The sequence below is a fragment of the Nelumbo nucifera genome, chromosome 2, assembly GCF_055504915.1.
Source record: "Nelumbo nucifera cultivar China Antique chromosome 2, China Antique-T2T, whole genome shotgun sequence".
NCBI lineage: Eukaryota > Viridiplantae > Streptophyta > Magnoliopsida > Proteales > Nelumbonaceae > Nelumbo > Nelumbo nucifera.
In genome coordinates this window covers 86972640-86998355 of record NC_142650.1, presented here as the reverse complement: position 1 = coordinate 86998355, position 25716 = coordinate 86972640, and the positions used below count along the sequence as shown (strand labels likewise).

Here is a 25716-nt window from a genome sequence, read left to right as displayed (position 1 = left end):
TCAAGAGTCAAGGGGAAGGTGTTTTTGGGACTAGCAATTCTGGTAACATGTCTGAGAATTCAGATTACAACAGTTAAGTTTGATGGATCAAACTACCTAGAATGGGCTCAATAGGCCATGATAACCATTGGGGGTAGGGGAAAACTGAGCTACTTGTTGGGAGATGTGAAAGAACCAACTAAAGAGGACCAAACCTATACCAAATGGGTTCAGGAGAACTATTTGGTTATGACATGGCTGTGCAACTCTATGCAGCCACATATCAGCCGAAACTATTTATGGGCGAAAACAGCTAAGGAAATCTGGGATGTCATGAAAGAGACCTACTCACAACCCCTTAATATTGCTAGGGCTTATGAACTGAAATGTGAGGTTAACAACCTTAAGCAAGGAGAGAAACCAGTCTCGGTTTACTTCTCTACACTGAAATTTGTGGCATGAAATTGACCACCTAGAAACACTTGAGTGGGAAAGCCAGAATGATGCACAAACTCATAGAGAGCAGGTTGAGAATAATAGGGTTTTTGAGTTCCTAGCTGGTCTGAATCCTGAGTACGATATTGTGAAACAGCAACTACTGACAAGAGACAGTGTGACCCTATCACAAGCCTACTCCTTAGTGCATAGTGAAGAAACTAGGAGAAAGGTTATGATGCAGCATCAGCCCTTCCACCAGCCTTGGCAGCAGTCAAAACTAAGTCTGGGGGTGATACGGAGAGGGATATAAAGAAGGAAGACAAGCGGGATGTAGTAATGTGAAAATTGCAAGAAACCTGTTGAAGTTTGACCTGCCATAGAATTCTGTCTTGTTCGTTGACTGTAGAGTAAAGTAGACAGCAAGAAGTAGGAGAGGAAAGAAGAAAAGAGAGAAGAGAGAAAAGAGAGAAAGGCTGGTTCGAATTAGGGAAAAAAGTTAATCCCTTGATTCGGCCAGACCTATTATTATATTATTGACTTATTGAAAAAGACTTGAGTGCCCTTCTTTAAGTAAGAGGCACTCGAACTAACATAACAGTACACATCAGCATTCTCAACAAGTACAAAGACTGAAATACCCCTTCACTAACACCACTAACACTCCCCCTCAAGCTGGTGAGTATATATCATATAATCCCAGCTTGTTACATATGTAGTCCACTCTCCCCCGACTCAAGCCTTTTGTAAACAAGTCTGCCCACTGGTTTCCCGTACTAACATATGCAGTTTCTATCACCCCATTCAGCACCTTCTCTCTCACAAAATGACAGTCAACTTCGATGTGCTTGGTTCTTTCATGAAACACTGGATTGGAAGAGATATGAACCGCTGCCTGATTGTCACAGTAGAGCTTCATTGGAGTACTGATGTCATATCCTATCTCCTGTAGAAGGTTCCTCAGCCACACTAGTTCACAAGCAGTATGTGCCATGGCCCTATATTCCGCTTCTGCACTGCTTCTTGCCACAACTGTTTGCTTCTTACTTTTCCATGTTACCAGGTTACCCCCCAGAAAGGTGCAATAGCCTGTGGTAGATCGTCTATCAGACATAGAACCTGCCCAATCAGCATCGGTGTATCCTTCTACTACCAGTTTTCCACCACTTCTGTACAGCAAACCACGACCAGGAGCTCCTTTCAGATACCTCACAATCCTTAGCACTGCATTCCAATGTGGGACCAAAGGTTTCTGCATGAACTGACTCACCACACTAACCGCAAATGAAATATCTGGCCGAGTAATGGTTAGATAGTTTAGTTTGCCTACAAGTCGTCGGTATCTGCCAGGCTCTTCAAACACTTCACCTATATCACTGCTCAGCCTCGTATTTGTTTCCATAGGTGTCTCAGCCGGTTTAGTACCCAACAATCCTGTTTCTTCCAGTAAATCAAGCACATATTTCCTCTGGCACAAATTAATGCCACGCTTAGATCTTGCTACCTCTATGCCCAAAAAGTATTTCAACTTGCCAAGGTCCTTTGTCTGAAAGTGTTCCTGTAGGAATGCCTTCAATCTGTCAATGCCCATTTTATCATTCCCAGTCACAACGATATCATCCACATACACCACCAATATTATTTTACCTGCCGAAGAGTCAAGACTGAAGACAGAGTGATCAACTTGGCACTGTTTCAGACCAAACTTCTTGACCACCTCACTGAACCTACCAAACCATGCTCGAGGGGACTGTTTAAGTCCATAAATAGCCTTCTTAAGTCTACATACCTTACCATCCTCCCCCTGAGCAACAAACCCAGGTGGTTGCTCCATGTAGACCTCCTCGAGCAAATCCCCATGCAAAAAGGCATTTTTGATATCGAGCTGATGGAGAGGCCAACCAGACATAGCTGCAAGGGAGATGACGACACGAACTGATCCTATCTTAGCAACCGGGGAGAACGTCTCCGTGTAGTCAATGCCATAGGTTTGGGAGTACCCTTTGGCAACCAGCCGCGCCTTCAGGCGCTCAACACGACCATCTGGCAAGTACTTAACACTATACACCCACTTACAACCGACAGCCTGCTTCCCAGGAGGAAGAGTGGTGAGATCCCAAGTGTGATTATGATGCAAAGCAGAGAGCTCTTCTTCCATAGCACGGCACCACTCTGGAGAGGTAAGGGCTTCCTGGACATCCTTAGGAACAACCACGGAGGATAACAAAGATATGAACTGGCGATGGGAAGCGGAGAGGTGGGTAAGTGAAACAAAATTGGAAATAGGGTGAAGGGTGCAAGTACGCTTACCTTTCCGTAAGGCAATAGGAAGATCTAGGTCGGAGGCTGGTGTCGAAGCTGGAGCTGGATCTGTCGACGGTGATGAAGCTGGAGGAGCTGCAGCCGGTACACGTGGGCGATGTGTATACACGTGACGGATGGGTGGACGGTCAACCAATGGTGGCACCGGAGGCAAGGACGTAGGCATGACTGGAACCAAAGGAGGTGGATCAGCCACAGGAAGAGGAAGAGGAGGTGGTGATGTGGGGGAAGCAGCAGCACCGGACCCCACGAAGAACGGAGTAGACTCAAAGAATGTAACATCAGCACATACCAAGGAACGACGAGAACTAGGATGATAACACTTGTACCCTTTCTGAGTTCGGGAATAACCAAGGAAGATACACTTCAGGGAACGTGCATCTAACTTGTCAGTCCCGGGACTCAGATTATGAACGAAGCAGACACACCCAAATACCCGGGGAGAAAGCGGAAACGGAGACATGTTGGGGAATAAGACACTAAAAGGAGAACGACCATCAAGGATAGACGTGGGCATCCGATTAATTAAGAAACAAGAGGTGAGCATTGCATCGCTCCAAAAAGTTTTGGGAACATTCATGTGGTGCATGAGGGAGCGTGCCGTTTCTACAAGATGGCGGTTCTTTCTCTCAGCAACCCCATTTTGTTGCGGAGTATAGGTACATGAAGTTTGGTGTATAATCCCATGGTGGTCCAAGTATTCTCGAAAAGATGAGGACAAGTATTCACGACCATTATCAGAACGGAAAATTTTGATGTGAACACCAAATTGATTGCGGATCTCAGCATAAAATTTCTGGAAGATGGAAAATAATTCACTTCTTTCTTTCATTAAATAGAGCCACGTCATTCTTGAACAGTCATCAACAAAAATAACAAAATATCGGTATCCATTATATGACATCACTTTATAAGGACCCCAAACATCTGAATGAATTAAAGAAAAAAGACTCGACACACGGTTATCGACCCTAGAACGAAAGGGAACACGATGGTGTTTCCCAAATTGACAAGACTCACAATCTAAAACAGAAAGTTGACTCAATGAAGGGACTAAGGACTGCAACACTTTCAGCGAAGGATGACCAAATCTACAGTGCCACTGGAGAGGAGAAATGGATGACTGAAGAGCCGTTGACGTTCGTCCACCACCATCAAGATAATACAGTCCACCGGCTTCATGCCCTCCACCAATCTTCATCCCCGTCTTGAGATCCTGAAAAACACACATAGAAGGGTAAAAAGTGATGGAGCACTTAAGTGACTTGGTCAGCTTACTAACAGACATAAGATTAAATGGAAGCTTAGGTACATATAAAACAGAGGATAGGGATACAGGGTCTAGGTCAACATTACCAACACCACAGATAGATGACGTGGAGCCATTAGCAAGGGTAACAGATTGTGATGTTGAGCAATGAGTGAGAGATGAAAACACACCTGGAGTTCCCGTCATGTGATCGGAGGCTCCAGAGTCAATAATCCAGGGGTTGGGTGTGGATGCCAAACAAGCCATACCTGAGTGTGCAAAGGAAGCTGTGTTCTGCTGCGACTTGGATTGAACAAACCTCTCATACTCATCACGAGGAACACTCACCATCTCCTTGCCTGGACCATCTGAGGGAGTAGAAGGCATCGGGTCAGCTGACCGTTTCTCCTGTGTAGGGCTGAAACTGGTGTCACTAGTCATGGCATGGTTGGCCCACGTCGAGGGAGGACCATGTAAGTCATAGCAGTAGTTAATGGTATGTCCATCCAAACCACAGTGAGTACACTTCCGTGGACCCGAGCCACGTCCTCTACCACGAGCTCCCCCTGAATCTCTGCCTCCAGTACGACCACCACCACGGATGTGTGTAGATCCACCACTACCACTTCTGCCAGGCTGGGTTCCTCGAGTCCCACTTCTGCCACCTCGGCCTCTTGACACTGCAAATGCTGATTTATCGGAGACATTAGAGTCCATAGATCCAATGGAAGCCCTCCGAAGACGAGCAAACACCTCCTCTAAAGATGGAAGAGCAGATCCCCCTAGTATCTGGGCTCGTACTGGTTCATACTCAGACTTCAGCCCCACCAGAAACCGTGTTACATCAAGCTGCTCTCGCTGTTGCTGTTGAACTTTGACATCTGAAGTGAGAGGATGATAGACATTTAACTCATTACGGATATTCCTCACATTGGCATAGTACTCCTCAAGGCTCTGATTTCCCTGTTGCAGATTGAAGTATTCCTGATACAGTTGATATACCCTAGTGGTATTATCCTGACCTGAATACAGTTTCTTGGCATGATCCCACACCTCTTTGGCTGTGTCAAGAAACATGAAGTTCACACTGATTTTGGGTTCCATACTGTTCCACAACCATGTAATGATCTGTGCATCTTCCTGTTCCCAGTCTTCATACTCCTGAGAATTAGCGGGGGGTTTCTCCTCTCTTATATGCTTCACTTTCTTCTTCGCCTTCAGAAAAACCTCTACAGACTTGGCCCAAGGGACATAATTCTCTCCATTCAGTTTAATGGAGGTCATTTGGACATTCAGGTAGTCAGTAGATATCATGACACTAGGTTTACTATCACTGTTATCTGCCATTGCCGAACTCCCTTAATTCTGAGCACTGAATTAGGAGCACTACACACTGCACACTACACACAGACACTTCATCGAAATCTGCACACTGATTTCAACAGCTGAGAACTGCAACACCACAAACCCTACTCACCGAAGTCTGTACACTGATTTCAGCAGTATTAAATGTTGAAAACTACAACACCACAACCCCTACTCACCGAGGTCTACACACTGATTTCAGCGATATCAAAAGCTGAAAACCACACTTGTAACACCACCAACATTAATCCACAACTATAGGAAGCTTCACCATTAAGTAGACACTATTGCCATTCGAATCACACACAAACCAGAATAAACCCTAGCATAAACCCTAGCATACTGCAATCTGAGAACCCATCATGCGAACTGTACTACACCTCTCATGTATTCCATAACAAAAAAAAATATATAAAAAAAACTTTACCTCATCGCCTGAAGGCCAACCATACGAAGGGCTGAGACACCACTGCACCACACGTACCAGCCCTAACTAGGGCTTAGAAACCACAGCAACCAATCACCAACGACACAATCGGAGGCATAGAGACCTCCTAGGGAAGAGGGCGATCACTCCTTTTCAGCCCTTTTCCCAGTCTCCAACTCACAACTGAGAACCCCAAGTGAAACCCTAATTCGAATGCGCAGAAGGCAGAATTCTAGCAAGTCTGATTTGGTGAACCTAGCTCTGATACCATGTTGAAGTTTGACCTGCCATAGAATTCTGTCTTGTTCGTTGACTGTAGAGTAAAGTAGACAGCAAGAAGTAGGAGAGGAAAGAAGAAAAGAGAGAAGAGAGAAAAGAGAGAAAGGCTGGTTCGAATTAGGGAAAAAAGTTAATCCCTTGATTCGGCCAGACCTATTATTATATTATTGACTTATTGAAAAAGACTTGAGTGCCCTTCTTTAAGTAAGAGGCACTCGAACTAACATAACAGTACACATCAGCATTCTCAACAAGTACAAAGACTGAAATACCCCTTCACTAACACCACTAACAAAACCCAAGCATACTAAAGACACCTGTTGGAAGTTGCACACTCATTTAGTCCCAACAAAACTCAAGAACAAAAGGGGTAATGCTAATATGGCTATTAATACTGATTGTGCCTCCTCATCGGGCACAAAAGGCACACCTCTAGACACCCTAGCTGCTGTCTGGGCTGCCCTAACTCAATTGGAAAAGGAAATTGGCAATTCAGCTCAATCATCTCAGCCGCCATCAGCTCCCACATCAGCTTTTGCTCATTCAGGTACTCGGGCCTCAGCTTATCATGCTTCAGCTCCAGGTAACACTGAACATTGTTGGGTAATAGACTCAGGTGCATCTGACCATATGACTAGCTTGCCATCACTATTCACTACCTATCACTTATCTTCTGGCAGAGATAAAGTGTCCATTGCTGATGGTTCCTTTGTTCCAATTTCTGGCAAGGGAGACATCAAGTTGTCTAATGCCATCTCCTTATCTTCAGTTCTGCATGTTCTTAAGCTTAATACTAACTTGCTTTCGGTCAGTAGCATTACAAAACATCAGAATTGTTCAGTAACCTTTTTCCCTGACCGATGTGTTTTTCAAGACTTGGAGACAAGGAAGGTGATTGGAACTTGCCGTGAGACAAATGGGATCTATCTACTTGGAGAGAGTTCACACTGGGAAGATAGTGAAGATAGGAAGTCTTTTGTTTCTCAGTCTGTTAGTCAGGTTATGCTTTGGCATAATCAGTTGGGTCATTTATCTTTTCGGTCTTTGAAGAGTTTGTTTCCTAATTTATTCGAGTCTGTTCAGATGTCCAATTTGAGATGTGAGAGTTGTGAACTTGCAAAGCATTGTAGAACATCTTATTCATTGAGTAATAAAAGAAGTAATAATCCTTTTGATATTGTGCATACCGATGTTTGGGGTCCTTACCACATCACTGCCATGGGGGGGGTACAGATATTTCTTGTTGTTTGTTGATGACTATACCCGTTTTTCTTGGGTTTACCTTATGCGTTCTTGAGATGAAGTTTTTGCTTTGACCTGGATCTCTAGTCAGATGATTTTAACCTAATTTGGGGTCAAAATCAAAATCTGATAATCTGATAATGCGAAAGAATACTTCACCAAACAATTAGCCTCTTATTTGTTTGACCATGAGATTAATCATCAAATTCCTTGTCCTCATACACCACAGTAGAATGGGGTTGTTGAGAGGAAGAATAGGCACATATTGGAGGTGGCCAGAAGCATCATGTTTAACTCCAATGTGCCTATTCGTTTCTTGGGAGATGCTATTCTTACAGTAGTGTATCTCATTAACCGAGTTCCTTCACGGGTTCTTGACATGAAGCCTCCATTTACCCTCCTATACCCTAATAAATACTTGTTTATTGTTCCCCTTAAAACCTTTGGTTGTACTTGCTTTGTTCAGATTCTTGGACCTCACCGTTCCAAATTTCATCCTAAGGCCTCCAAATGTATTTTTCTCAGTTACGCATAAACTCAAAAGGGATATTGCTACTACGAACCCACTTCTGGGAGAAGATTTGTCTCTATGGATGTTACTTTCTTTGAGGATGTACCCTATTATCCTAGGGTTTCTCCTCAGGGGGAGAGTAGTGAGTGTGGGGTTAACTCATCAAAAGTTCCTTTACCTATTCCATTGAGTGATGAGGGATGTAATGGGGAGGGGTGTCAGAGGTTCCGGGATTTGAGAGTCTATCACAGGTGGTGGAGGCAGATTGATTTCGATCATCAGCAGTCCAGGCCAGCTCCAGTTCCTTCTGCGGATCCAGATCCAAGTACTACAGCTCCTTTATCAGATCCAGGTTCCACTAAGATACCTTCCACTGTTGAGCCTTTACATCCTTTGGATGACCTTGACCTCCCCATTGCAGTCCGTAAAGGCAAACGGCGTTGCACCACATCTACAGCCCACTGCATTTCTCAGTTCTTGTCCTATGATCACATGTCCCCCTCTTACAGGTCCTTCCTCTATTGCTGGTATCCCCATCCCTAGAACAGTGCAGGAGGGCTTGTCAGTTCCTGAGTGGAAAGATGCAATGAAGGTTGAAATGGATGCAAGGAAGGTTGAAATGGAGTTAGTTGACCAACCTAAAGGGAAGAAACCGGTTGGATGTAGATGGGTATTTATTGTGAAACATAATGTTGATGGTTCCATTGAAAGGTATAAGGCTCGGTTAGTTGCAAATGGATTTACTCAGACTTATGGTGTAGACTACTTGGAGACTCTTGCTCCAGTAGCAAAGATGACCACTATTAGGGTTTTATTGTCCCTTGCAGTCAGTTACTCTTGGCCCTTGTTCCAAATGGATGTTAAAAAACCCTTCCTCAATGGAGACTGCAGGAAGAAGTCTACATGCAGTTGCCTCCTGGATTTTATGATGCAAAAACAGGAAAGAAGGTTTGCCAATTGAATAAAACCTTGTATGGACTCAAACAGTCCCCCAGAGTTTGGTTTGATAGATTCAGACAAGCCCTTGACAAATTCGGCTATGTACAGGCCCAGTTAGACAATACATTGTTCATTAAGAGAGTGAACTCTTCCTTGACCTTGCTTACTATATATGTGGATGATATTGTAGTGACAGGGAATGATAACGGTGAGATTGAGTCTCTCAAACAACTCCATCAAGAATTTGAAGTGAAAGATCTGGGAGAGCTACAATACTTCTTGGGTATTGAGGTAGCTAGATACACCTATTGAACAGAATCACAAGATCAGTGCAGAGGGTGGAAAACCACTTGAAGATAAAGCTATGTTCCAATGGTTAGTTGGAAAACTCCTCTATCTTTGTCTCACATGACCGAACATCAGTTATGCAGTCAACGTTGTCAGTCAGTATATGCACTCTCGTAGGACTACTCACTTACTTGCAGTTGAGAGGATATTAGCATATTTGAAGAGGTACCCAGGTAGAGGTATATTTGAGGAGTTGGGTATTGCTTATGAGAAACCCTTAATGCTGTATTGTGATAATCAAGCTGCTATTAATATAGCTCATAATCCGATACAGCATGACAAAACTAAGCATATTGAAGTAGACCGACATTTTGTCAAAGAAAGGGTTTCATCTCAAGAAGTGTGTCTTCCGTATATCACCTCCAGCATGCAGCTTGCAAATCTTCTCACCAAGGTGGTTCCAAGGAAGAAGTTAGAGGCAGATCTATGCAAGTTGGGAATGACAAATATCTATTCCCAACTTGAGGGGAAGTGTAGAGAACACTGATGTGGTCCCCACAGTGTTCGTATGGAAGCAATATTTCTGTTAGATATGACAGTGTTAGTTGGTAGTTATTTCAGCTTTATTATTAGTTATTTCTTATTCTATTTGCCATGTAAGCAATAAGGGCAATTCAGCCCTTTTACAGTTAGCCAATAGTTATATAAATACTAAGAGCAGGCCGGCAGAAATTATAACCTTCCCTCTCTTTTTTCTGAAACTCTCTTCGTGTTCTTCTTCTCTTCCTCTCTTCTCTTCTTCTCTTCAATTTTCATCCTTTTTTCTTTTAAATTCAAGACTGATTGTAGTCAAGATCGACTACTTCAGAGATGAAAGGTAACAATGAATGTGGTGCAAAACAAATTTCAAATGGTGGAACAGGATTCATGTAGCTAATCCCATATACTTAGAAAAAGGTTTGGTTAAGTTTAGTTACTTAAGATATCAGAGAGGAAAGGTGTCCCTTGTTGGATGGAACATCCAATTCAAGTGAAGTAGGAGACCAGACAATGTTCTAGAAGATTCACTGCCAAGGAGTGAAGTTCATAAGAGGAAATTATATTGGGATCTACCCTTCCTGAGTAGTCTCTTTGGAGGTTTCTTTGTTCCTTTTCTTTCAATCCTTATGGTTGTTGATAGGCTTGAGAACGCTAGTGACCAATGACCCTTTTCTATAAGTAATAGTAATTTTTTTTCCTTTTCTTCCATCTTCCTCCATCACTTCCCTCTCTTCAATCTCCTTTTCTCCTGCTTCTTTTCTTTTAGTTCAGATTATTGCACGTGTGATTTACAACTGATCTGAAATGTTTTTAGGTCTTCCTAGCTCCAGATCCAGCAAGCAGTATTTGGGAGGGGCGGACCGGATACGACCTAAGATTTGGCATTTTTTCCCCACAAAGTGGCTGCTTTTAGACTTGAATCCATGTTCTCACACTTGTCAGTTCAAGATTCATTAAACTGAGTAATTGCCCTTAGTCCATTTTTTTATATTTGGTACTTCTTAATACACATAAAATATAATTAAAAGAGATTATAGATTTGAGATTACTCAACTGCTCTCAAATAAATAAAAAATGTTATATTTTATGAAAAGCATTAGGATCCAAATGGGTCCCATACACAAGCCCATATCTGGTGAAGATCTGGATAAGATCCATACAAGCAAAATAGTATCTGACCCATTAACGAATTCAGGTCATTTTAGCAACCCAGACCTGCAAAATATGGATACAATACAGGGTTGGGTTTCTGGTCAAGCAGTACCATTACATGCCCTAACAAACAGATTTGAATACTCTCACTTTTAAGGGGTTCTCAGGAGTCATGCCAAACAGCCAATAATCAGGCCATATTCAAATGACAAAGTACCACTGCTGCATACTGTAATTAACATACTATAGGCAAAACAATGCTTATGTGCTCCTCAAGGGAGAAAAAAAGGTCTAAGGAAAGAACCTGTAATAAGAAAAATGTACCATTAACTGTAAAATACAACTTATTACCAAAGTCAAGAATAACACTTACCAAACATCTCTAGAAAGCGAAGAGCTTTCTCAAGAAAGGATGGGCCCCCATCTATATCTTCCAAAGCTAGCAAAATTGGTCTCCTAACAACCAATGATTTTACAGGGCGTTTATCTCTCCCTGAAGAACACATTATTCAAATGTTTTAATGCATTTGAATGTGATTAAATAATGTTTCAGTACAAATAAATAACTCAGGCTGAACTGCTGAAGTGCAACATTCAGAAACAGAGCAATAAACGGGAAAAAAATGTGTTTTATCCATGGACAAGTTATGGTGTAATATTAGAGTAGAAGAGCACAAACATTGTTGGAAAGATCCTTCAATTGTATCAGTCGTGTCGCTCCGGAATATGCCATTTTGTCCCATCACAAGGGCTGCACTTGGTGCTTGTTCAAGGGCCTGTTCAAGTGCTGCCTTCCACTCAAATAAATCCTCTGATGACTCAGCCTGAAAATCAGAAAGAATGAGAAGCAGAAATGCACATGAAGAATTGAATGGTAAAGAAATTTCTAGCACCATACTAGATATAATGGAACAAAAACCAAATAATCAAATGAAGCACCTTAAGCGTAAATGTTCGGCCATCACGTCCATCAGGAAATAGTACAGTCAGCAGTTTCTTATCCTCTCTAACTACAACACTGCATAGAAGCAGCCACCAGCATAAGCCAAGTGGACAATATACTACAAACAGAGAAAATATACTAATATGCATACCTCCCTGAATTATTCAAGTCAATACCACCAAGAGTCAGGTTTACCTCACCACCTCTTTGAGGTAGTGCACTCTACAAAACAACCAAATTAATCACTAGCAGCTCCAGACTCCAATGTGTAAGATTCTCATATGGAAAACAAAAAAATAATCTATTAGGGGAATATAAGTTCAACTTAAATATCAGATAGACAAGGATCAAGCTTGGGCATATAAAACTTCAAAATTATCTCATCCTATCATTTTTTTCACCTTGAGAGAGTTTGCACAGGCAAGGAGCTGGAACCTTGTGATGGGACACAATGGCATATTCCAGAGCGACACAACTGATACAATTAAAGAGTAGCAGCACTGAAGATAGTAGAGCTGAGAAAAACATCATTGATACTTGTAGCAAGAGCTGTTTCTTGGTTCCAAAACGTGCTGGAAGGGGCAAAAGAAATAGAACCAAGGAAAGAATGGAAGCAATGCCATGTTGAAGAAGGTAAGAAATACTTTTGCAGAGAGGAGAGAAAAGAGGAATGATCGATTCATTGAAGTATATCAGTATTATGGAGAAGGGTCAAGGCAGCTTACATGCTTTCCAGAAGGAAGGAATGCTTCCGGGTGGATGTTATTAGCAGAAGCAGTAAAGGAATATTCATGGATCAAGCTGGCTTCGAATGAGGACACAAAGGAGACTGTGAACAGACTACAGGTTGGTGAAGCTAAGGGACTAGATGTGAGTTCGAAAATACAAGCGTCCAGTGGAGAAGATGTGCATTACTCATTAAGAGTAGTGCAGCCAAAAGCTTGGTTTCATGGTCTGAAAAAGACATGGCAAGGTAGGTTGGTGATTTCAGCGAACAGGAAGATAAAGTAGTGGAACAGGATGGCAGAAGACATCAGAGGAGTGTAAAAGTATACAGCAGAGTTAGAGATAGTTCCATTTGACAACAACAAGGTGATGCTAATCCTTTCGCAATGTCCATTGGGTTTTGGAGACAACCTCGGTGGAGACAGACCTAGGCCTGATCACAATAGAAAGACAGGCATTTACCAATAATGAAAAATTCATCGAACCTACAGCCATAATTGGCCTGAGAGTTTTGGGTCTCCCATAGTTGTGGCCTAGGAGTCACCTAGGCCACTAGGAGCCCTTGGCTGGGCGTCTCACCCAAACGCCTTGACTTTTAGCAACTAGACACCCTTCTAGGCGACTAAGCGCCCGCCTAGGCAACAAAAATGACAAGGGGGGGCGCCTTTTATAATATCATTTATATTGTTGTATCTTATTAATGTATGTGTTAATACATTTTATTATATGCTATATATATATCAATTATACTTTGTTTTAATGTTTTACTATTGAAATTCAAAAGATCAAAGGGTTTTGAGAAGAGAAAAAGAAAGAAAGAAAGAAAGAAAGAAAGAAAAGAAAGAGGAAAGAAAGAATAGAATAAAAGTTCTTTTTTTTCTATTCTCTCTCTCTAATTAAATAAAACAGAAACTCCATCCTTGTTTTTTTTCTATTTTACTTTCCATCTTGAATAGTTATCATGTAAAGTTAATAACCTTCTTTAGCTGCTAATTAATATGAATTTGCTCTATTAATTACTTATTATAGTAGTATTATTTTTGAAAATAATGAAATTAATATATGTAAAAGATTTTTATCTTTTAGATGTGATGATTTGCCACATTTTTAGAGGAAATTTAATGTTATTAATAAAGATAATTGCTATTTTTTCAATTAACATACATGCTGAATGGTATATAAAACTAGGAAACTAGCCAAAAGTCAGTTTTTTATATTATAAAATTTTTACCGCCAAGGCGACACCTAGGCGCCCCAGTGTCGCCTAGACGCCTTGAAAACTATGGGGTCTCCCATTCAATCTCTGGTCTGAGGAGGTATTTAGCAGGATGTCAGAGTTGTGTGGAGGAGTAATGATAGCCTTCGACACTTCCAATCTTCAAGCAGCTAGACTGATTATTAATTCTGTACTTATTTCATATTTTCCTGATTAACCAATTGAATCATTGCTGACTGCATATTCTTTAATTCTTCTATATTTAGTGCTGATTGCATATTCTATAATTCTTTTATATTTAATGCTGATTTCTTAATTTTTATATTGAATCATTGCTGATTTCATACTTTATCAGTTTATCTCTAATTTTTATTTCTGTAGATTCAAGACTGATCATTGATGATTGAATATTTTCCGGATTCATTAACTTACGATTGCTGATAAGCTGATTACATTACCTCTAATGAGTAATGTCTAATAATCTAAGTATCTAACCAATTGAGCTAATAATTAAGTAATTAACTTTTTTTTTTTGAAATTTTCCTGATTTCTTAGAATTTCTAGTTTTCTACATGTTTTCTATTTTTTCCTTTTTTTGTAGTTTTTTTTTATTTTGTGCGCCTTTTTAAAAGGCTTGTGCCTCGCCTTGCGCCTCAGGCACATTTGGAACCTGTTGCTTTTTGTGCGCCTTTCGCTTTTAAAACACTGGAGTTACCTTCACTTTTTTATTTCTTGTTCTTTCATTACTTCTATTTGGTATTGGTGCTTTTCTATGTTTGGGTGTAGGAGGAATCCTCCTGTGGATGTGCAAAGGTTGTTTGCTACAACCACCTTTGGTTGGCCAAAGAAGAGAGGGAGGTTGATGTGGAGATATATAAGGGATTCTATTCTTTGGACAGTTTGAGAGGAGACAAACACAAGGATATTCCCAGCAAAAGAAAAAAGCAAAGAAGTCATTGAAACAATAAAGGTAAGAGTAGTGTATTGGCTGAAATCTTTGGAAGGTTTCTCTTGTGTTTCGACAACTGATCTACCAAGGAATTGGAAGGAAGTGGCAGACTCTTCTGTTCATAAGACAGTTGTCAATCATCAATGGTCTCCACCAGATAGAGGGTTTGTTAAGCTTAATTTTTTATGGTAGTAGCCTGGGAGGTCTATTTAGAGATGAGGAGGGTAAAATCATTGTTTTGTATTCCAGGCCAGTTGGGGAGGGAAATCCATTGAGAGCAAAGCTGCTGGCTGTGGTAGAAGGCATAGTAAAGGCAGGGATGATGGGCATTAATAAATTATTTGTAGAGGGAGACTCAAAGCTGGTAATCAATTGGTCACAACAAGAGAGGGTGAAAATGTGGCTCTATTTTTGGCACAATTGTAAGGGAGTAGGGATTTGTTGGGCACAGTCTTTGTTCTGTACCTCTATGTACTGTACATACTACTTATTGCCTTAATTAATGAAATCTTTGAGTAACTGATCAAAAAATATAAAAATTCAAAATTCTAGACAAAAACAACCAATTAATTGAACTAGCAGACCAAAAGAGGGGTGCTAGACCAACGCCAAACCCATTAAATTCAAGGAGACCTTTTCTTGCAGTTAAACAGCAATATCTGGGATAATTTCGTACACTGCAATCAGGTAAAAGAGCTTCTCATGAATTTTGAATTGTACTTAAAGAATCTTAAATAGCTCTATGTAAAAAATAACCATGGTAATATGTTACTGCAACTATGCTGCATGGACTACTTTAAATGGATCAAGTACCTGAATCATGCATCAGCAAGATTCCATATTCCATGTAATGTTTTAAAAGTGCAAGGTGCAAAAAAGCGCAAGGGGCTTTTTGTGCACAAGCCACAAGGTGCAACTATGCTGCATGGACTACTTTAAATGGATCAAGTACCTGAATCAAGCATCAGCAAAATTCCATATTCCATGTAATGTTTTAAAAGTTCAAGGTGCAAAAAAGCGCAAGGGGCTTTTTGTGCACAAGCCACAAGGCAAGGCACATGTCTTTTTGAAGCAAGGCACAAAATTTTTAAATTTTTCAAAAAAAAATGCAAAGAAAAACAAAAAAAAAATGAAGAAAAATATTCAACCTAATATCATAATTTTAAGGCAACGCCTAGGCAACAAGGCCCTTTTGGAGGGCCGCCTCGCCCAAACACCTAAATATTTATATGCAAGACACAGCATAATGTTTTTATATTTTTTTATATTACTAATAGTAGTACAATAAATATCATTAGACTAAATTATCCAAATTGTAGGTTTATGGTACTAATATTATTATTCTTATACTTTTTCCAAAAAAACTATTACTATTCTTATACTAGTTTCTTTTTTATTATTTTCATCTTTGGATTGAACCAACACACAAGTTTGTGACATACAGGCGACATAGGGGCCATTTGATAATGACCCCATAAAGAAGCTGGGTCCTTTGCAGGTCGGCCAAAGTGGACTAGGAAGGAGTGAAAGGTTTGGTAGGACTAATAACAAGCAGGTTCGGGATAGAAACGTGCTCACCAGGAATCGAGGCGAGAGGCCCTGAATCCCTGCGAACTTGAGAGGTCATCTCTACGAACTCCTTATATGCTTGTTCATCTCTCTCCGTCTCGGCAAAGTCCTCTGCCGTGGAACTCGACATGTAAACGAATGGAAAAAAAACTCGGGAAGAGGAGACTAACCCATGACAAGATAGAAACGAAGACAAGCGAACTGGAATGGGAAGAAAACCAAGCTTCAGAGGGCAAGCTCTCTGACCTCAATGGGACCACTCCAACGATGAATGTACAAATGGTCCCCCCCTTGGGGCCTCTATTTATAGCCAAAAGGGGTGGACGTTGAACGGCTGCGATCGAACAGGCTCAATGGCCCAGATTCGTGACCGTTGGGCTTCTTGAGGTCCCAAATCAGTTTAGCATGTTTTGGATGTCCAAAAATAGTTAACCGACACTATTTCAAGTCCGTGCATGCCAGCTGGAACGCACAAAGCTAGTGCCTAATTCCCTGGAGCAGCTCGGGCGTGTCCTGGCAGGCTACCTTACGTGTCAATGGTCTTGTTGCATGTACCACCAAGTGGTTGCTTGATGGACAAGTGTTGGAATGTGGAGCTCTCCTAGAAGGGAAGCTCATCTCACTAATAAGGAGCAGCTCTCCTGGAGGGGAGTTCGTCTCAACAGGAAGGCCTCCTCACGGAGGTTGGAATTGCTTGTACATACGAGTTGAGTTAAGAAGCCCATGGTGGTTTTACATGTCGCCAAGGTGACTCTTATCCTTTGAGTGGCGAGTTCCGAGCTGAAGGCAAGGCTGCAAGTCCACCTAAACGTGCCATGTGTCCGGTAGTTCAGAGGTCGGAATCACTTGTCCCCCACTTACAAAGCCAAGGTGACTAAGCTTGGGTGAAGGAAGTACCTTACTACGTCACCTATTTGGGTGTTAATTCTTTTTTGACCCATGCCTTCTTGTTTGGTGACATGTTTAGGGGAGCTCCGTGAAGCATTCCAGCTGGCATGCACGGACTAGAAATAGTGTCGGTTAACTATTTTCGGACTTCAAAAATGCGCTAAACTGATTTGGGAACTCAAGAAGTCCAACGGTCACGAATCTGGGCCGTTGAGCCCATTCGATCGCAGTCGTTCAATGTCCACCCCTTTCGGCTATAGATAGAGGCCCCAAGGGGGGACCATCCACACATTCATCCTTGGAGTGGTCCCATTGAGGTCAGAGAAATCACCCTCTGAAGCTTGGTTTGCTTCCTGCTTCAGTTCGTTTGTCTTCGTTTCCAACTTGTCTCGGGTGAGTCTCCTCTTCCCGAGTTCTTTTTAAATTCATTTAAAAGTTCCATGTCGAGTTCCATGGCAGAGAGGACTTTGCCAAGATGGAAAGAGTTGAACAAACATACAGGGAGGTCGCGTAGTCGGCCTCTCAAGCTCGTAGGGATTCAAGGCAGCTTACCTCAATTCCCAGCGAGCACATTTCTATCCCGAACCTACTTGTTATTAGTCCTACTAAACCTTTCACTCCTTCCCAGTCCACTTTGGCTGACCTGCAAAGGATCCGGTTTCTTTACAGGTCCCCAATGAGTTGTAGTTTAGACTCCCCACTCCCAATGAGGCCCCTTGGCACCACAAGGACAACAAGGTCTCCGTGTTCGAGCAGCACTTCGTTGTGGGGTTAAGGTTCCCCTTAACCCTGAGGCGTATGCCAGAGACGTTGACACCTCTGAGGCGTACGCCTCTTGCGCTTTTTTTCCTGAGTCGTGCTAGAGGCATATGCCTCATGCGCCTCATGCACATCTGATATAAAAAGACAGAAAAAAAAAAAAGAAAAAAGAAAAAAAAAGGAAGGAAAGGAAAGGAAAAGAAAAGAAAAGAAAGGGAAGGGAAAGAAAAAGAAAGAAGAAAAAAGAGAAAAGGAAAGAAAGGGGAAAGAAAGTGGCTTGCCCCCTACCCTTTTAACTAATGTTATGCATCTTTATTCTTCTTAATATAAAAGATATTTATTAAAAATAAAGAAAAAATGAGCTCCCCCCTTCATCTTCATCCTCCTCCTAACCCTCCTCCTCTTAAGGAGGCGTAAAGCCTCCTTGTATTCGAGAGGCTTATATGCCTCTTGAGTTCTAAACTACGCCTCACGCCTCTAGGTAGTGGAACGCCTCACGTCATGCCTCCGGGTCTTAAAACATTGATCGGCGTCGAGTCACTGAACTGAAAGACTTTTTGTCATTTAGTTTATAAAATAAATAAAGGGAAAATTCCCGATAGGTACCCTATACTTTAGGCCGAGTGCCAATTTAGTACTCGTACTTTAAATTGTGACAATGTAGTACCCGAACTTTCAATTTGCGACAATTTGGTACCCAGTGTTAAATTTCCGTCAGTTACAAGATGAAACAGTCCTAAATACCCCCATCTCTTCTTCTTCCTCCTACCTAGTCCTCGGTGTTTGCACTCAAAGAACAGTTCATCCACCAAAAATATGGCTTTATTCTTCATCAACTCCTCTACCACTTCTGCTTCTGCTTTCATCACCACGTACCCTTCGAGCGAGTCCCCTGTTAAGTCCGGCAAGAATTTGGTCCTCTTCAAGTACTTGTTCGACTCCACATGAGCTCTTCGCGGTGGTTCCAGGAGCACATCCTCGAGTCCATCCAATGCCGCCTTCTTGGCTTCTGAAGGGAACGTTCAGAGGTGCCTCTTATTTGGCCAAAACACTCCAGACACTCCAAAACCTCTGTAAACCCTTTTCTTTCGTATAGATTTTTTCAAAATAAGTCTAATTTGTTGGGCGAAATTTCGATCGTCATGTCTCAAACTTCGCCGAAAAACTATGACCGTCTCCTTCATCGGTATCTCAACAACTCATCATCCATTCGATATGCTTTACTTGAACCCCTCCCCCAACCGTTGTCTCTCAAATCAGCATTTGTCCATCTAAATCTCTCCGAAAACCCTTCTCTCCAGTCTTCCTTCCTTCCATTGCCCCCCCCCCCCCCCGCTTACGACGATGCACCAATGCTAGGAAATCAATCCGTTAGCAATCGAACTTCTACAAACGAAGGCTTACTGTCTTTCTCTTTTCATCAGATGCAACAAGCCGCGATCGAGTTACAGAAATTAAGGCTACAAGATGTCGTCTTAGGCCAGATCGCTGCATACTCTTCCTAACACTTTGGATTGTTTCTCCCCAACCGTTTTCAGCAACAATCCACGTATGAAGTTCTTGAACCGTAGAGAAGGATTAGACATAGTGGCATCTCAGAATGGATATGGGAGATCTTGTTGTAATCGCCATTCTAGGAATCAATCCTGCTTTCAGCGGAGGACACCATCTACACGAGAGTCCACGAAGCGGAGGCCCTCTTCTTATGCAAACGGGTTCCACTTAGACTCTGGTGCGCATTGCAAAACAGAAAATATAGATGGTCCGGTGTTAGAGCTGGAGAATTCGAATATGGTGAGGGCCCTGTCATGTAGTCGCCATCTTCACGTTGTTACGAAAGAGAAATTCGAACTTGTTGCCATATGCCTTAATCCTCATGGGTACCATTGGTTACTCTGTTATTGTTTGAGAGAAATGTGAACAAATAGATTCAGGGTCTTGACTCTTGAAATGGTGGCTTTCGTCAGGTTTCAAGAATAAAGCCATATGTTTGGTGGATGAACTGTTCTTGGAGTGCAAACATCGAGGACTAGGCGGGAGGAAGAAGAAGAGCTGGGGGTATTTAGGACTTTTTCATCTTCTAACTGACGGAAATTTAACACCGGGTACTAAATTGTCGCAAATTGAAAGTTCGGGTACTAGATTGTCGCGATTTAAAGTATGGGTACTAAATTGGCACTCGGCCTAAAGTACAGGGTACCTATCGGGAACTTTCCCATAAATAAATAATAAAACTTTCAAGGGTATAGTGATCAATCCAATTTCAGTTTCAACCATTAAGGAACCCACAACCTCCTTAAAAACTTGTTCACTAAAAGACAAAGCAATAACTTTACAGTTCAGCATCTTCAGTTGTTATCAAACGGCCCCATAGTCCTGAACCCTTAAGACTTTAAAACCTGAATTGGCAAGTAAAAAGTAACATATCCACAACCATTTTCCTAACAAAGTAACATTCCTCTTTTGGATGTTCCCTAACCCCAACCCACCAAACTTCTTACCTCTGCTAACCACTCCCCACTTAAATCTATGGTCCTTCTCCTCACCTAGCTCCCAAAGAAAGTATGCCATCTCCTCTTTTGCATATGAAGCCCTTTTTTCTAGTCCTTCTCATCTCCTCAACACTTCCATTAGCAATTAGAATTTGATCAATAAATTGTCTGTCCTTCACAAAAGCCCCCTAAGATTGTGAGATTATGGAAGGGAGAACTACTCTAATTCTTCGAGAGAGAACCTTGGCAATGATCCTGTATAAAATACAAGAAGAACAAAAAACCCGAAACTATAAGAAGAACAAAACCTGATCAAAGGAACTCTATTTTTTCTTCTTCAAAACTTTCTTTGCTTTCATCATCTTCTTGTTTGGTCCTCCAAGTTTAACACCCTCCTTTTTATTTCTAACTCCACCCCCTTCAGATTTCTGATTTCATGATCAAAAAGTCACTTCTTCAACACTAGAATGAAGAGCTGCTCTCTCTTTACCTCGATCTATGAACCCACCTATCTCTAGAGAAACTGAGATACCAAAGCCCCTGAAAGCCTAAACCATCTTCTTCAGCAAGAGCAAAATCCCCCTTTGACCCAGAACCTGAGCAATGATCCGATATGATAACAAAATTCTTTGGCATCGAATTACCAGTCACAACCAAGAACCTCCCCTGCTTTTCCTTGAAGAGACACCAACCTCACACCTTCAAATTCGGATTCTTCCCCTTCCACCACTCTTTTCGATTTCTCCCCACTTCCACCACTCTAAACTTCAGTACAATTATTGTTGATATTATTTCCAGTATTAGGGTTAGAGAAGCATACCTTCAGCTCTAGCTTATTTCCTTCAAGCACTGCTTCTGCTAAGTTTTTCCCTTTGCTTGGAACTGCATTACCCAACAATTCATCCAAAACAATGACCAGCGAATCCTTTATCAACCCCTTTTCACCCACTGTAACAGTGATTACAATGTCACTTTCCAAGACTTCCTCTGAAACATTTCTAAAGCCACCGATCTCCTCAGATTAGAGGAAGTCTTTCCCTTCTTTGTCATCTTCCCTAGATCGATCCCCTATAAATGTACTTCGTAATACACCAAACATAATCATTGCTTGGAGACAGCACTCTTATTTCCTTCTATTAGAGAAAGGATCTCTAACAGATACTGCCTCATGTTGTCAAACAAGATCCAGTGTTTTAAAAGCGCAAGGTGCAAAAAAGGTGCAGGGACCAATTTGTGCCCGAGGCACAAGGCACAAGATGAGGCATGCGCCTTTTTGAAGCAAAGCACGAAAATACAAAAAAAAAATAAAATAAAAAATATCAAACATAATATTAATAAAAATGTAAACTTAAATTTTAAAATAAATGTTTTAAAAAACCTATTATCTAACATTAAAATACATAAACATAACATGTAAAGCATATTCAAATGAAAATTTAAAAATAAAATCAAACATATAAAACATTTTCAAGCATGTAAAATCCACAATCTCTTTTTTTTCCTCAATTGCATTACTTCAAGTAGCTAATGTGATGTAAAACATATTACATTCCTGATTCTACAAGCCACATTTGTGCCATGCCCCTCGAGGCAATCCCAAACAAGTCCATGTTAGGTCTTAAATTCTTAATTTTCACACAAAAAAATAATGATTTTATAATTTTCATTGCCATTTAAGAAGATATTTTATTAAGATGACTGAATGAACAACATTAGCAAATAGGGGGTTCTCGGAGCTTCAGTGAGCAAGTGAAGCTCCAAGAACCCCTATTTGCTAATGTTGTTCATTCATTCATCTTAATAAAATATCTTCTTAAAAGGCATTTAAAATTATAAAATTATTATTTGTGTGAAAATTAAGAATTTAAGACCCTAACATGGACTTGTTTGGTCTTGCCTCGAGGGGTGTGGTTGGTAGGTTCAAAAAAAGCATAAAATTTTCAAAAGGCACAAACCTAGGCTAAGGCGTAAGGCGCATCAGGCGCATGCCTAGGTGCACCAAGCATGCGCTTTTTGAAAGTGCTACGCCTAGGACCTGGGCGAGGCACCTAACCTAAAATGTGCCTCGCCTATGCGATGATTTAAATCACTAACAAGATCCCCTAGAAACCATCTAAAGCCAACACCCAAGTACTTAGAAGAAAATACACCTTCTCAGCTCTTCGAATGACAATGACTCATTCTTTCTTTTCCTGACAACCTAGTTCCAATTTTATTAATTTTGTTCTTTTCCTGGTAACTTAGAAGAGAATATACCTAATGTTCCTCAAGTATAGGAGAACCAAAGTACAACTCCTTATTCTCATAAGTTTTTTGGTTGCTCCTTTGAATGAAGATGATTTATTCTCAGAAATTATTTTGTTCTCCTCTCCCCATACTACCTAAGACTGCGTTATAATGGTCTTCCATTAGATTTTATCATCTTCTTACAGTCACTTTCAAAGGTCTATCGGGTGATATGAAATAGTAAGTTTTAAGCCTAGTAAAGGGACTCCGGCTCAGTTCTGCCAAACATTTAATTATTTGAGTGTAAGATAAGAATCTATAAAAACCAAAACATATTTATAACCTAAGTCCTTCACTTGGACGTCTTTTATGATAATATCTATGTTGCCATATTAATTATTACTATGATCTATATCATCATACAATTATTACAAGGAATTGATTATTCTTAAAATAATCATCCAACTAAAAGTTTAAAAAAGATCTTTATATTCTGAAAACCTAATTCATCTTGTTAATTCAAAGGTCTAGAATCAGTAAATACAAATACTTTTTTCTTATTTTTACACAAAAATGTGGTTTTGCATTTTTTATGTCATTGATTGTTTTCAATTGATTTTGGCAAAAATAATGAAATTTCCCTGATATTTCACCAAAATTTGAAATATTTATACATAGTAAATTGAAAGCAACTCATGGGAAGAATATGCTGCATGCTTAATACCTAACTAGTATCTGGATTTTGGTGGGTAACTAATATCAAGATCCCATTGAGTAAACTGCATATGCATACACTTAGTGATACAATTAACCTTTAGGTTTAAAAAGAAAAAAGAAAAGAAAGAAAAAGACCAGGAGCATATGGTTGTTTGATAACTGACAGGATCATTTTTGAAGAAAACCAAAGATGTCCGTGTGAGAATGAACCAACGCTTCTTCCATGACTTCCAACCTATCCCTGCAAACATTAAACATGATATCCAGAAGGACACTAAGGTTGTCAGCAATATATAATGCAAATACCCGTAACAGATTTTCAAAATAATAAAAGAATAAGGTGAAGAAAAGAAAAATTAAACAATGCCTCGAAAAGGTCAGAAAATGCAAGGGTAAAGCATGCAGTTCATAGATGTTTGACCAGTCCCAAGTTGGTTCTAAACGTAATAGCAACCAAATTTGTGAAGGTTAGAATCAAAGAGACCTTTATTGACACCTAAAAATCCAATCCAATGGTAAGGGGAGATTTTTATTAGCGAGAAGAAATGTGTACTGATAATTGTGTATAGGACCAAGTACAAACTATTCACCAAAGTGCCAAGGATTATTGCTTATCCAAATAAATAAATGAAGTAGTGCAAAGAATACCACTCAAAAGAAGTGCCATGGGCAGCCCTAGCCCAAACAGTGGACCCCTCATACAATGATGACATTAAGCACGAACACTTAGTGGGAGGAATTCTATGAAGAATTGTAGGTCTCATATCTTGACTACACTAAGTCAAGTCCTCAAAGGTACATGAATTCACAATTTCACATATTGATACACAAGAAACAAATGTTCCGAGCATCTATTTCAATGTGGGAAAAAGCCACCAGAAGTAAAAAGTTTAAGAAATCATCTAAGCTTAGAAGAAGCTCAAAAGAATTGCTAAACAAATTACTAACCTTTTGATGAAATGAAAAGAGGCCCACTCTTGAATACCTGTAGAATAAAGTCGAACATTAGAAATAACTCATGTGCAAACTCGCCCAGAATCTATCCAACACAATACAAACTAGCATGAATATGCAAATGGAGCAAGATATCCAACCTTAAGCAGAACCAAAACCAATGAGTTGTAATTGAAAAATCACCACAGGCATGATGAATAATCAAAACTTAAATCTTTTGACCCAAAGAGGGTGACAAAACAAAGATAAAATGTTCCAAATTAGAGCCCGATATTTGCAAACGCAAAATGGATTTCAGAACAATGCAAACAGTCAGCAGATTCCATCCATTCTTAAGAAATCTATTTCATGAAATTTGAACTAAACAGCATAAAGCGATAACTTGTGATCCAAATCAGCATCTTAATTGCAAAATAGAGTTTCAGTATTAGTTCATGTATTCCACTGACGGAAAATACACAAGCCTGATCACACCTTCTCCCATTAATAAGAAATATAAGCCCCACTACACCAGTAAATTTAGCAAAAACAACATCATCTGAATACCTTTTCCAACCAACCCATCAAAAGATCGCCAAACAAAAAAAAAAAAAAGAAGGCGACCATTCCAGCATTATAGCACTCCCACCACCATATACTCGAACTGCACGAACAGTTAAATACAAAATTTCGAACAGCAGCCAAAAAAAAAGATACCGTATTCGGAACTCCAGCTCTCGGACTCTCGCAAGTCGCCAACGGAGCTGACATTTTTGCCACAGTGCCACTGAAATTAGGACATCCAAACGATCCTCAATTCCACCATAACGCACTCTACAACTACCAAACATCTCAACCACCGAACCTTCCTGATTCTCCCATCTCATCACCCCTGCCCCACCCCAACTTCCATCCACATTGGCGACCCAATAAGACACCGAACTCCGGCAAGCAACAGCCGAGATCTGAACTGGGAAAACAGAACAACCAAATCCCTCTCTCTCTCTCCTCTCTCTCTCTCTCTCTGTGACGAATTAAGCTTGTTGAGAAAGATTTGATTGATTTTGTTGGAGATTGGGTTGAGAAGCAGCAATAGTGGTAAAATGGTAATTTTGGGTCTCCGCTCTTTTTACTCGCTTCTGTCACGGCAGGTGAAGACGGAGAAGTGAAGACGAAAGTCACGAAACCGAATAGAAGAAAATTTATTACTCCAATCACCGATCGGTCGTCCCCGTCTCTCCCGGACCACATTTGTCCTCTCCAGTCTCCAGATATAACGCTGATGAAGTAAGAACTGTGAACGAGTTCCAACACCGTATGTTCCTTTCAGGAGAAACGAACTCACAGTCGCTTTACCAGATGCCTTAGCCCACTCGCTTTACCTTTATGACACGTGGCTATAAGATTGAATCAGGTGGAAAGTAGAACTGTGAACGAGTGATGGGAAGTTCGATGACGTGTGAGGCAGATGATCGGTGGTCCACCACGCTCTCGCTTAGTGCCTTTTTTTAATAGTTGTTTAAATCTTTTGGAGGGAGATGATTTCCTGATTTTTTGACCTCTGATCGAA

General features: G+C 40.7%; 1 protein-coding gene across 1 annotated transcript in view; it reads right to left on the bottom strand.

The window, feature by feature from the left end:
• LOC104606092 (rho GTPase-activating protein 7-like) overlaps positions 1 to 25389 on the bottom strand; it is a 124538-nt gene extending 99149 nt beyond the window's left edge. Inside the window, exons 1-7 of the mRNA XM_010271138.3 lie at positions 24864 to 25389; positions 24162 to 24198; positions 23378 to 23454; positions 11823 to 11893; positions 11668 to 11746; positions 11408 to 11552; positions 11102 to 11221 (exon numbers count right to left, since the gene is read on the bottom strand). Coding sequence (XP_010269440.2) covers positions 11102 to 11221; positions 11408 to 11552; positions 11668 to 11746; positions 11823 to 11893; positions 23378 to 23454; positions 24162 to 24198; positions 24864 to 24917 — 583 coding nt within the window. The 5' untranslated portion in view covers positions 24918 to 25389. The remainder of the gene's footprint in view (positions 1 to 11101; positions 11222 to 11407; positions 11553 to 11667; positions 11747 to 11822; positions 11894 to 23377; positions 23455 to 24161; positions 24199 to 24863) is intronic.
• Between the last annotated feature and the right edge of the window lie 327 nt (positions 25390 to 25716).